Genomic DNA, 14,246 nt, shown 5'->3' on the forward strand with positions numbered 1-14,246 from the left:
GGGCTACAGCGTCTGCCACACAGGGGTGAATCCAAAATCTAGTCTCAGGAGGGGCACTGATAGAAAATAAGGTCTAAGCTGTAGAGGGACTACAAATCCCAGCAATACATTATCCAGGCAGAATGGCACCAGCTATAGAGAACTACAAATCCCAATGATAGGCTGTGCTGGGTATCAGGAGGCTGTGCAGGGTCTCACCAGGGCTGTGTGTAGTCCTGCATAGTTGGTGCTATTCTGCATTACTGTATAATCATTATACAGCAATGCAAGACTACAAGTTCCAGAAATACATTATAATGTAAATCAGAAATTCCACCAGCTTCTCCCCTGCCTTCCGACAGGCAGCTCCTTCCCCTGTACTGGCAGCCATGCAGGGCCGGATTTACTGTCTCTGCTGCCCCAAGGCCGGGTTCCTCGATATAATAATCCCATGTAAAAAAATGCTTATGACTATATTCCTATGAGAAAGAGGTCCGATATGTTCTATGACATGTGTAATAACATTCCACCCATAAACCCTATGTTCGGTTCGAATTCAAACTTTAGAACATGGAAAAAATTTGAATTCGAACTTGAACTCAACGCAAACAACTAGAATACCCAAAATTGGCCATAGGCGACGCTTTAAAAGCTTTTAGGGCCTGTTCACACGACGTCCGTTTTCTGTGCTGACCTGATCCGTACGCTCCTGCACTAAAAATGCATCCCAATGTATCCCTATGTGTTTTATGGGCTACAGTTCTCACGTGCGCAGTCCGTTCAGGTTACGACAGAAAAATACTGCATGTCACATTTTGTCCGGTCAGGAAACGGACCGGAAACGCAAAACGCGTCAAAAACGCACAGCTAACATACTGACAGCCCCACTTCAGCAAAAAAAACGAATACAAAAAAAAAAAACTGGAACGCATCAAAAACGCACTGCATCAGTAGCACCGCGTCTGCAGATCCGCACCTGACCAGGACCTGATCAGGACTTGATATCATGTGAACAGGCCCTTACAGCTCATCAGTTTCGTGTTATCGGTGATTGATGGCCCTAAAATTATTGCTCTCACTGCGACGTTCGCGGCGATTTGTAACATGTGCGGCGTAATGGGCGCAATCGTCGTTTTCACAGGTATGCGCACCTGACGCATGTTTACATGCGTGTATGTAGGGGTGGGGACTTTAAAAATATTTTTTTTTAATTCTTTTTTATGTGTTAAAATTTTGGGGAAACTTTTAATTTTTTTCCTATTTTTGTTTTTCACTTAACTTTATTGCTATCACAGAGGGGGCTAAGAAACCCCTATATGTGATAGCAAAATATGTGACAGGTCCTCTTTATGGAGACATCAGGGGTCTTCAAGACCCCTAATGTCACCTAGGACCCCCCTGAAGAAGCTGATAAAGCAGAGATCTGCTTCATCAGCTTCTCTCCAGCATCTAAAGCTGGAGAGTGACACAAGAATGCGGAAGTGATGTAATATACACCACTTCCGCATTCTGACAGCGGAGAGGGGACCGGAGAGGGGAACGAACCTCCCTCTAATCCCCTGTCAGAGAGCCACTATGCTGGTCCCGGGCTCCCACCGGGCACAGCGGAGCCCTGGATCAGCGTGACATCTGGAGGGGGGGTGCCACGGAGGGGGGGAGGGGCACACATAGCGGGACCCCATACAAGCGATCTGCCGGCTCTATAGCCGGCGGATCGCTTGATTGTCCCCATGCCGATGGGGACAAGGGCCTCTTACCCACAAGCCCTGGGGCGTTGATTGTGGGGGTGTGGGTTTATTGTAAAAAAAAAAATGGATCCACCAATGTAATCCAGGATCAATCGCAACGTCCAGCGTTGTCCACGATGATGACTCAACTAAATTAATTTGGACTTTGCCCAATCATGGCTCTCACAGAGTACTGGGCCCTGATTGGTCAAAGTCTTGCACCTGACCTGTGGTCTGCGCAAAAATATATCAAATACTAATGTATATTAAATATGCATTTATAATTTAATTAGCTATGTCCCCATAGCAGTTAGTGCAAATGTTAAATATTCCCAGTATAGATTTGCAAAGGTATGTTGAGTGGTTGCAGAAGCAACAGAACCATTTTCTTTACTTTCTTGTATAAATAATACCAAAGTGATACATAATAATTATTCTAAAAGGCAATTCATGTCTTTCTAGGCGCCAATGAAAAGGAAACACTATAAAAAGGCATAGTACAAAGCCACATCACTGAAATGTCACATAGCAGAGATAGAGACAACTGCTATAATAGAATACATATGTGTCTGCAGCTAAATGACCGTGCATCCAGCCAAGCATATTTGACCTTAAGGAAACTAAGTATATTACATTACTGGAACCATGGAGGACTGGCTTTGACAATATAGCGGACACGCAGATAGACAGCTGTGAAAATACACAAGAACAAGGGATTTTGGCCTCTGTCCATTTGGAGAAAATTATTTCCCATCAGAAAGTTGGCTTGGAACAGAGTAAATAGGAAGTTAATATACAAGGCATTAACTAGTATTGTCTAGTTGTCACAGACAAGAGATGAGCAAATCTGCAAAGCACAAAATGTACCCTTTATTGGGAAAATGGGCTTTTCAATTCAACATTTTAGCTAATTAAAAAAATGTATATACAGCACTAGATTCAGTGGTCAGCTATGGTAATGGTTCACTTTTGGTGCCTGGGCATGCTTGTCCATAAGTTTGCTGTTTGGGTAAATGGCAAACATGCAAAGTTCTCTCTGAACCCAACTCGCTGGTATAGGAGACATCATCCCAATTGAGCAGCATATAAAGTTTTAATACTGAACTACAGAACGGCTGCTGCATCTCAGTGCCAGCCACTCTCCAGCACAGAGCTTACTCCCTTCTTCCCCCGGGTAGGTGCATTTTCTTCTACCGCATCCCATATAGTCATGAAGTCAAGCCACGCACACCAGTGACGTGCGGTACCTTTAGTTCTGGGTACCATCCACAGAGCTCATGCCTCTATCACAGAGTAGAGGCTGTGACAGCTCTTGCCTCATTAGTTAGGTTACACAATCAGTGGGGGAGCCCTCTGCTGTGTAACCTAACTACCTGTCAAAAGCCGGATGCAGCAATGCCGAAGGCTCTGCCTCACCTGCCTCCCCTGACCGCACGTCCCTGATACACACTCTCCTACAGTCCCCTTGGTCTCCCATACTACACAGAAAACTGTTATTACCTTGACTGCAATTTTCAGACCTGCATTTAATGTGCACTTCAAATGCACATCAAACACAAGAAAACAGCACCCATCTTACATAGTTACATAGTATATAGTTAAAGCCCTCAGCTTGTGTAGCAAGCGTTTGTGTGGTACCGTATCAAAAGCCTTTGAGAAATCCAATCCAGGTATACCACATCTACCAGCTTCCCTCCCTCCATATACCTGCTTACCCCCTCATAAAAAGTTAGCAAATTAGTCAGGAAGGTCTTTCCTGAACCCGTGCTGATTGTCATTAACTATGCCCTTATCCTTAACAAATTTTACCAAATAGTCCTTAATTATACCTTCTAACAGTTTACAAACTACCGATGTTAGACTGACCGGCCTATAGTTCCCTGGTTGGCATCTAGCCCCCTTTTTGAATATTGGAACTACCGTAGCCCTCCGCCAATCACATGGTACCCTACCAGTCACTAAGGATTCCTTAAAAATTAGGAATAATGGTCTTGTTATAACCTGGCTTAATTCCTTAAGTACCTTGGGGTGAAGGTTATCTGGTCCAACTGCTTTATTTGCATTGAGCATTTTAAGTTTATGTTCTATTCCGCTTTCCGTCAATCATTGTGGTATATTATCGGTTGAACTACGTGTTTTATCACGTACGTCGAACCCGTTTCCCTCCTGAGTGTATACTGAGGAGAAAAAATTGTTCAGCGCCTCGGCCCTCTCCTTGTCACTTGTGAGTAACTTCCCGTTTTTGGATCCACCCAGCTGTCTGATTGAAGGCTGGTTTTGCCTCTTTAGAGCCAGCTGTGCCCGCCCCTCCACTGTCTGTTTCTCCAGTGAGCACTGGAGGAACCGAGAGGGGAGGGTGAATCCCTGCAAGGACCGAAGATTGGCACTCTGCAGTGAGGAGACCCTGAGCTGAGCTAGCACCATCACTCGGGTCTCAGCATATAGAGCTGGTGTGTAACAGCTGTGACCCACGCTGACTCTAAGTATTGGAACGGGTTTATTTTACTCTCTTAATACTTCTCCTTTAAAATATTTGATTTTTTCAGGGCATTTTTTAAATTGATGACAGGGTCTCTTTAATGTAGCATTAAAGAAGAACGGGTATGTAAAAAGTTAACCCTTGCAGTAGGACTGCATGTTTTTCTCTATGGGCTGGAATAAAGAAGATATGCTCACCTGATTTTCGGTCCTGTAGCCGTGAGTGCTCACCCATCTTCCCCTCCACTCCGACTGTGGTATGTCCCTCGGCCTCCACACGTCTAATGCACATGAATGGACTGTATAAGACTTGATGTTGTCAGCGGGGCTTAGATCGCCGGAGCCTGGGGGAAGGAAGAGACTGTGAGGGCTAGTCTAGCAGCCAGACAGAATCGAGTATTGGGTGACTATATTTTTTTAATTTGTGCCCCTAGATCAGGGTTAGGCAACCTTGGCTCTCTAGCTGTGCTGAAGCTACAAATCCCATCATAATTCTGCCTCTGGGAGTCATGCCTGTGGCTTGCAATGCGTTATGTGATTTGTAGTTTCAGCACAGCTGGAGAGCCAAGGTTGCCTACCCCTGCCCTACATGAAACAAGCAGTTAACCCTTGCACTTTACATCCCTGGAGTTCCCTTTTTAAATTGAATGGTTCATGTGAAAAATGACTTAAAGCAGAACTCTGAGCCGGCCAGCTCTTAGACAGCTCCCTTCTGCCTCGACCCCTCCTCCGCTGCAGGGGTCTAAGGTCCCTGTGTCATCATGTTCTATATACCACGCGGACGCAAAGGGTCATACCATCACTGCCACAGAGGAGGAGATAGACAGGAGGGAGCGCTGTGATAGCAGGCTAGTTTTGAGGATCGGGTGAGTATAACTTTTTTTTTTAACCTAGACAAAAGCAAGTAGTTAAAGTGACATTAAACCCTCAGATTTTCTAACATAAACCAATACTGTAATGTGTGCCTTACTGTAATCCATGGTTGTTTCCCTTCTCTTTGCTGCTCTTCCTTTTAAATCTTCATGTCTTCTCATGCTTGGTGAGAACTTCCTTGCTACTAAATATTCCACAGTCAACTGTTAGTGGTATTATAACAAAGTGGAAGCAACTGGAAACAACAGCAACTCAGCCATGAAGTGGTAGGCCAAGTAAAATGACAGAGTGGGGTCAGCACATGCTGAAGCGCACAGTGCACAGAAGTCACCAACTGTCTGTAGAGTCAATAGCTACAGAGCTCCAAACTTCGTGTGGCCTTCAGATTGGCACAATAACAGTGCATAGAGAGCTTCATGGAATGGGTTTCCATGGGCGAGCAGCTGCATCCAAGTCTTACATCACCAAGTGCAATGCAAAGCGTTGGATGCAGTGGTGTAAAACACGCTGCCACTGGACTCCAGAGAAGTGTAGACCTGTTCTCTAGAGTGACGAATCACGCTTCTCTGTCAGGCAATCCGACGGACGTGTCTGGGTTTGGCGGTTGCCAGGAGAACGGTACTTGCCTGACTGCATTGTGCCAAGTGTAAAGTTTGGTGGAAACGGGATTATGGTGTGGGGTTGTTTTTCAGGGGTTGGGCTTGGCCCCTTAGATTCCAGTGAAGGGAACTCTTAAGACATCAGCATACCAAGACATTTTGGACAATTTCATGCTCCCAACTTTGTGGGAACAGTTTGGGGATGGCCCCTTCCTGTTCCAACATGACTGCGCACCAGTGCACAAAGCAAGGTCCATAAAGATATGGATGAGCCAGTTTGGGGTGGAGGAACTTGACTGGCCTGCACAGAGTCCTGACCTCAACCCAATAGAACACCTTTGGGATGAATTAGAGCGGAGACTGTTAGCCAGGCCTTCTCGTCCAACATCAGTACCTGACCTCACAAATGCGCTTCTGGAAGAATGGTCAAACATTCCCATAGACACGCTCCTAAACCTTGTGGATGCCTTCCCAGAAGAGTTGAAGTTGTTATAGCGGCAAAGGGTGGGCCAACTCAATATTGAACCCTACGGACTAAGGCTGGGATGCCATTAAAGTTCATGTGCGTGTAAAGGCAGGCGTCCCAATACTTTTGGCAATATAGTGTATATTGAATTCTTGAGTCACAATGATGTATTTGTTATATATTTATAATATATATTAGTTGTTTTTTAACACAATAAGATTTGGCAATATAGTGTATTTTCGGTATGGACTGGAGTGAAAAGCTCCAGTCAGTTAGAATTTCACCATAATTGTTTCATGCAACAGCAAGAGACGTTATGCATATAAGCCTCGTCTATATGAAACAAATAAACAGGATATTTTGTAAAACCATTCCATGCAGTTGCTACAAAACTCAATCCCTTATCTAATTGAATAATGTATACATACTTCCCTTGTGTCATGACTGTGCAAGTTTATTGTTATGTAGTGTGAAACACCCATCTTGATTATTTTTTTGTTTGTAGACGACATTTGCTGAAAAACTATTCTAGCATATGACACATACATGATATTAACAGCATTTTAGAGAAAATTAACAAAGTACTTTGATTAAAAACATGCTTTATTTTTGTACTTTTTAAGATCTTAAAGTGACACTAAACTCAGGAGTTAAATATAAAAAATACATTTAAGTACCCTAACTATTAAAACTGTGTCATATTTGTGTATGACTCAGCTGTAGATCCTCAAATCATCAATGAATTGGTGTTGACACTGTCCTTCCTTCTGGAGGGGGGCTACTTTTGTGTCCCTGTTTGTGTTTTAAAGTAGCCACTGCTCAAAGCTCGCTCCTTAGCAAGGATTGTGGCTTGCACATGATTGATAACTGAAGTGAACACAGCTTTAGCTTATTCACTAACCTAAGAGAAAATTCACTTTTCTAAGTTAACAACCTCTATCATTTATTAAATCAACCCTCCTACATGGAGCGTAATCTTAAAAAACAGGTACACCATCCATTTTACTTTTTACTGGTTACAGAGACAAAAGCAGAATCTGCACTTCACTATACATTTAAAAAGAAATTTGCATCATGGAGTCATGCAATTGATTTTGTAAACTGCTCTGCACTTTGGTATATGAACAAACACAAATATCATTTTTATTTACCTGTCATCAAATTAATTGTGAACAGCCTGTTTATCAGTTTGTAAGCAACAAAATGAATGCAAAGAAAATACAAAATTCTACCAACTATAAATAAGGTAGTATTAAAAAGTAATGCCTATTGCGATATAGAATGTTTAATTGTGAAGAGATGTAAACAATGAACATATACACAGAAAGCCTGTAAATTCCTTTTATTAGAGTCACCCCTCCACATAGTCCCCATCACAGTTGATGCATTTGCGCCATCATTTTACCCAGGCCTCAAATCCAGTTTGGAAAGATTTTACAGAGCACTCTTTCTCTTTCTGATAGCTTTCTTCATTTTTCTAATTGTACCAATGTATGTTTTACTGTAGACGTTTGCGCCTTATATCCAAAATATCCATGAGAATGATGCCTGGGTCATCCCAGAACATTGTTATCATGATCTTGTAGATTTGAATTTCTTTGGATTAGTAGAGCTTGAATGAAGCCATTAATGCCTTGTCAACATTTTAAGTTTCTCCCTTTTCTAACTTTTTTTTACCTTACCCAACATCTAACATTGCTCATTATTGTATCACTATACAGTGTTGTGGTGGGTCACCTGCACTCCATACAGCGTCTTGACCTATTCCATTCCGTCGTACTCATAGTGATAACACGGATGGTGACGTGGTTCCCAGAGTCATGGAAAATGAAGATCACCAGCACTCGATTTGAAAGCATTTCCACTTTTATTAAAGTATCATGTCATTCAATGTCATTCTGGCAACACTTTAGTGCCACACAGGGTTCCTTCTTCATGGTGACTAGGGATTGGCTCGACGTTCGAGTCGAACAATAGTTCGACTCGAACATCTGTAGTTTGTGTGTTTGGCAAACACACGAACTATCAGGGCGTTCGGCGGGCGAACAGGCGGGTCATGACGTGCTGCTTGGCTTTCCCGATTGACTAGGAAGGCAGCTTCACTTGTTGGTAGGCAGTCTGGCTTCCTAACCAATCAGGAAGTCGGGGGGCACGTCATGACTCGCATCTTCCTGATTGGTCAGGAAGTCAGGCAGCCTCTGAAACCAGTGTTCTTTCGCTAGAACAACGGCTTCACAGGCAATCAGTAAGCTGGGTGACGGGTCATGATCCGCCGCCCGACTTCCTGATAATCGGGACACAAGGCACCGGTACTCGGTATTAGCGAGAACCCGGGGAAAAAATATCGGTACTCATACTCGATACCGTAAAAATGGTATCGGTGCATCCCTAATTAAAATAGAAGTGAGATATATGCAGCATCCTATTCATTTAACCCAAATGCCGTATTAGAGACTCATTGCACCTCAGAGAATGTCCGTTATGATTTTTTCAGACCAATATTAAAGTAATACTTACTTTCTTTGGCTATAATGGTTGATGCAGTACTAAATGGGCCTTTCATTCAGCGCATACCACACTGAAGAGCTGTAAGGTGCTAAGTGCCAGCACTGACAGAGCACTTGTAAATGTGAAAATCCAATTAGCAAAGCCAAATATTGCTTTACTGCATCTCAGCCACTTATCATTCCTTATCTAATGATTTCTTGAGTTGAAGTGGAGCTAAACTCAAAAAGTGAAGATTTGCTATTTTATATGGAACTTATAAAATGTTAATTGTGCCTAAGCAGTACCCTGAAAATGTACCTTTTGTTATAACTTTCTCCTGGAAAATAGCAGTGCTCTACCTATATCTATGCACTCCTGTACCTACCGCCTCATAGCTGTATATCTCCTTGGCAATATCTAAGGTAATGGTACCTCTAACTGATAGTCTCACAAAATACAGAGTGAGACTTGTAGGGTAATTCACAAAACTGCCAAAGGATCCAGCCGTAGCTTCGGCTGATCTTTCGGGTCACTTCGGTTGCGGGAGTCCTTCAGTTCAGTTGAACCGAAGGGCTGCTGTACAGGCTATTCACTGTAGCCCATACAGCAGCCGAAGGCTACCGAGCAGCGTATCTGATCACTCCAGTGTTTGTAAATAACTGGGGCACATAGTACTATGTCTCCCTAGTTATGAATGAACAGGAAATGCTTTACATCTCTTCCTGTTCATCCATGAGTTTCTGAATGGGTAGTAGCACTCAGTACAGAGGCTTCTCCCCATTCAGAAACTGGATGATAGTAAATATTTTCTGAATGAATGGGAAGCCTCTGTACTTTCCATTCATTTAGAACAGAGGCTGCAGAAAAAGAGATTGAGGATTTTGTGTCCTCAATTTCTTTATCTATTTTAAAAGGGGAGTATCAGATTCTAAGATCAGGTCACATTCAGTATCAGGGGCCTAATATTTCCCTGAAGCCCCCACAACAGTAAAAAAATGTTTAAAAAATAATTTAAAAAAACCTTCCTGGAGGCAGGGGCGCATGACATCACATGACAACGCACGTGCACGCTTGCTGGGTGACGTCACCCGCCTGTTGGGGGGGCACATTTTTTTGTTCTTGCCTTGGGCGCAAAAGGAGCCAGCTACAGCTCTGCATCACAAGGGACGATAAGAAGAAGGGCAGTCTGCCCTCTCTACCCAGGGAGTGCTTGTACTGAGAAGGAGGTCTAATCTAAGTGGGAATCCCCTCTCCTTGCTTTTCTTCACCCACGGTAGGCTGCCATTGAAAGAAGGAAAGAGCACAATCCTCCCCCCAGCACCCATCCTGGTTCCTGCTTTGCCTAACAGGACACTGCAGTCACTCTTGTCAATCATCAGAAAGCTGGAGAACTTACCAACCAAAGTGATAATGTGGCTTCTCTAGGCCAAAGCCAGCAAGTTCCCAGGCATGGTGGTAATGTTATGCTTCTTGAGAAAGGCCTCCATTACACTGGTGGTCATTGGTGCCTGTACCACCCAGATAAAAGCCACTTTAATTACACTGATCTCTCCAGGCAAAGTGGACCTCTATGGTCTCATGTTAAATGCATGCATGCTAAGTAATGTGTTAGTGTAACATTTACAGGTATTTATTACCTCCAATAGAGATTACAGTACTCCACCTGACAATGCATTCTTCTGCTTTTCTCAACACAAGGACGGAGCCATCTTTGTTTAGGGTCAGCATTTATATGTTGGACCAAGATGCTGCTTAGAAATTACACATTAATGGAAATCCTGGTGTGTGTGCAGGTATAGCTCTAAGGCACAATAGCCAGCTGTGTTTAAGCACCGGCAACAAGAGAAGTTATCTGCTAAATGTAAACAACTTTAGGCTTCCCAGATCACTTTTTCCTGTGCTGGGCTTAGTTGCGTTTACATATGTTTACACACTTTGACACTTGCAAAACCGGGCTAATTGGACCTGGAATGCAAACATTTCTAGTTTAGGTAAAAACCTATAGACTGAATGCACCTAAACGCTGCTGGACATGAGTCTAGCTGCATTTAGAAATTAGCTCCAAATGCACCTGAACTCAAAAGTTTTTCAGCATAGTGTGCTTAAGGCCATATTCACAAATGTCTGACCCAAATAAGCCCCCTGCTGCAGCATCTCGCTTTGATTTGCTACAACATTACAATGTTGCATTCTGATTACTGGGGAAGAGAACACTTAGCTAAGGCCTTTTGCATATTGCCGCCAGATGGCGTATTTCTCTGGCCGAGAGTAACAGGAGCCCCTGTCACTATGTGCTGCTGTACAGTGCACCTGTCACTACCGGCCAAAGAATTACCCTGGGATGTATGCTATACAGCTAGACTGATAACATCATCTCACCCTAGGCAAAGTCACCTGAAAAAGCATGTTTGCACACAGATTTAATTTATACAAAAATTAGATGTTGTTAAGAATAAAAGCATCAGTGATAGATGCTGTTTTACTGTGCTGAAGATGTAAAAAATAGAGGATCACAAATGCAATAACCCGATATATGCTTGCCATAAACAGTATGCCATGTCATTGATGCAGACGTTGGGCAGTGACACATTTACCGGCTGGATTGTGAACAAATTGTTGCTAGGATATAGGCGGATCTTTATTCTCTCAGGAGGCTATCGGTTGGATGAATGTTCTTTCTTTTCATCTCTCGGTTTCTCAGAGTCTTGTCCAGTGGATGGGAGAAGCTTTGCTGCAGAAGACTGAGAAGAGAAGGAAATGCTCAGCTGATCTGGGGAGTTCCACTCAGTATATATTTATCCTCCCTTCTCCATTTCATGGAATCAGGAGCAGGGCAACACCAGGGGATTATGGGATGCCTTATAAAGACCTGTCACTAGTGAGGGGTGAGGCAAAGGGAAACTGGCAAATTTAGAGGGAGAGAAGGAGGATGTGTCAGAGAGAAAGAAGAAAATAAGGAGGTGGAATTTCACAAGGCGAAGAAGTGGATAGCAAAACAACAGAGCTAGAAGGAGAGATGAAAGGGGGATATACAAAGCTATCAGCGAGTGAGATTTAGAAAGGGAGGCAGGAGAGGCTAGTGTCATTCTGTTCATCTCCATCACACACCACAGGCATTAGCAGTACCCAAGCCTACCGACTCAGCAATCTACACTGAAAATATGTTGCCTGGCTCTGGGGATACAGCTGAGGGAGAACCGAAAGACAGCCATGTCCCTGCACAAAACCCTGGAGACAAACTAAAAAGGGAAGAAGCCAAAGCATTCTATGACAATCTGACCCCCACCAAGAAGCCAAAATCGGTATGTACTTCCTATCTAATAGTAATGTAATGCAGTCACAGTGGGAAAGTTGTTGAGCGGGTTCCCTGACGTACTGGGCCAGATAAACTATTGTCATTGCGCCAAATATTTGGCCCACAGGAACCTTATTTTTTTTGGATGAGCCAAATAGTAGTTCCATTTGAAGGCTTTGAAAAGACAGATGTGACTAGTGAACCAATTGTAAAAAAAAAAATCCCAGGTGTAACTTTTTGCATAAAAAGTTTCACAATCTGCACAAAATAAATAATGGTTTAGAAAGTGAATTTGGGAATATTTGGCGTAACAGAAGTATGCAGTAGGCTACCAGGAGGATGATGGCACAATACAATTACACATTCTACTATGCATCAACTTCTTATTCTTCTTATTAATAATATTATTCTTATTCTTCATACTATTATTATACAGGATTTCTATAGCATCAACTGTTTACGCACTTTGCAAAATAAGATAAGACAGTACAATTACACCACAATTCAATACAAGAAGGTCAGGGGGACCCTGCTCATGAGAGCCTATAATCTAAACGGGAAGGGCATTAGAAACATAAGGTGGTAACTGTGTAGGGATGAATTGATGAAGAAATTAAAATATCACTTGTTAGGTAGAAGCAGGATAATATTCCTGAAGAGATGTGTTTTCAGGGATCACCTAAATTCAGAGTAAATAAACTACATGCACTGCTTCATAATTGTTTATTTGATATGTGATGCACCACAATAAGATGTTATGTGCGACAATTCGCCTTCCTCAGCAACCAACATTCATTGTTTATCTGGCACGGTGTATGTCTGCTATTTCACTGCATTTTATCTTATCGTCTTTCTCCATGTTTTCTATTTTAGTCTGCGTTTTTCAGAAAGGTTAGGGTTAACCTACTAGCAGAGATACTGTAGATGTGTGGCTTGGCTTGTGTATACTATGAGCCAGGGCAAAGTGACAATATGATGTCCCTCATTCTTATGAAGGTAATTGCTTGTGCATAAAGCTTTGTGACCTTCAACTGTGGAATCAGCAGCGGATGTAGAATAGGCGATTGGCCAAGGTCACTGACCTATGACACCGCTCCACTAGAAAAATGGCCCTGGAACTAAATATACACACAAACAATGAATATAGCCAGTATATGAGTATGTGTATTTATATATGAACATGTCCAAATTCGCACTGCTTGTTTCAGACAAATATAGCCCAGTCAGCAATGTATCCCCCACCTCCATTCAACTGTTGATCGCTTATCATGTATCCCTTAGGCTAGGTTCACATCTGCACTACATCGCATGACACCAAAGACGGGCGTCCCGGTATCCGCGGTCATGCACATTGCAGGCAGCAATTGCCGCGCGGCCCCATTGACTTCAATGGGGTGACATCCGTGTGACAATCGCAGAAAAAAGGTACATGTACCTTTTTTTTGCGATACACGATGCGCGGTGAGGTATCTTTGTGTGAACCTAGGCTTAAGCTGACTATGCCAATTAGATGACCTGCAGGCTTCAGGATATAAACACAGAGTTATTTTTCTATATCCCAACACACATGTCAATGTTAGAGTAATATGTGACTGGATCATAGGCTGCAAATGGCCTCTGCATTAAACGGTGAAATATTTCCAACGTGATTGATAGGACTTTTATATAATTTTGCAGTGACACATTTTTTATCATCTCGACATATCAAAATAACCAGTGACAGGTTCTCCATCTCAGTGTGTCATTTTTAAGAATCACTTGTAAGGCAAAGCTGCATATTGATCATCTGCAGTGAGTCTACACGCCCCCAGAATTGCTCTCTGGAGGCTTACCCTGGCTTGCAGCATCGTAGTAAACAATATACTGTATTTCAGACGGCTCGTAAGCTTAGCACTAAGCCAACAGAATAATCTCCCTTTAGGTTTAGCTGTCACAAATGGCACAAACACGTTCTGTCGCTGAGCACTGGATAAGGTGATGAAAAATAAAAATATGCTTCTGAGAGGTGATACTGTCCTCTCTCTACCCTGACCTGAAAAAATGAGTCATACCATCTGATAAGTTACCATAAGGAACAGCCCTGGTTTTCTTTGCTCCATGTACCCCAGATAGGCACCATAGCAAAGATTTTCATCATTGCATGGTCGGGGCGCATAAGCTTTCACCACACAGGGCAAGTATGCAGCAGAATCGAGGTTAATTATTGTTACGGCTTACTTTATAGGTTAGATTCATTTTTTGTCTTAGCGGTTCAGTTTTTTATGAGTTAACTGTTAACACTGAACTTTATCTTTACCTTCAGTCTTGCACAGTTGTACACAGGGCTGTCTCTATAATGAGGC

At 42.8% G+C, this 14,246-nt stretch overlaps 1 protein-coding gene across 1 annotated transcript in view; it reads left to right on the forward strand.

The window, feature by feature from the left end:
- The first annotated feature begins 11,230 nt into the window (after positions 1-11,230).
- The window catches only part of NT5C1A (5'-nucleotidase, cytosolic IA), a 34,895-nt gene continuing 31,879 nt past the window's right edge, over positions 11,231-14,246 (forward strand). Inside the window, exon 1 of the mRNA XM_018567712.1 lies at positions 11,231-11,911. Within this exon, the coding sequence (XP_018423214.1) occupies positions 11,771-11,911 (141 nt within the window). The 5' untranslated portion in view covers positions 11,231-11,770. The remainder of the gene's footprint in view (positions 11,912-14,246) is intronic.

The sequence above is a fragment of the Nanorana parkeri genome, unplaced genomic scaffold, assembly GCF_000935625.1.
Source record: "Nanorana parkeri isolate BGI_ZX_2015 unplaced genomic scaffold, ASM93562v1 scaffold1085, whole genome shotgun sequence".
Lineage (NCBI taxonomy): Eukaryota > Metazoa > Chordata > Amphibia > Anura > Dicroglossidae > Nanorana > Nanorana parkeri.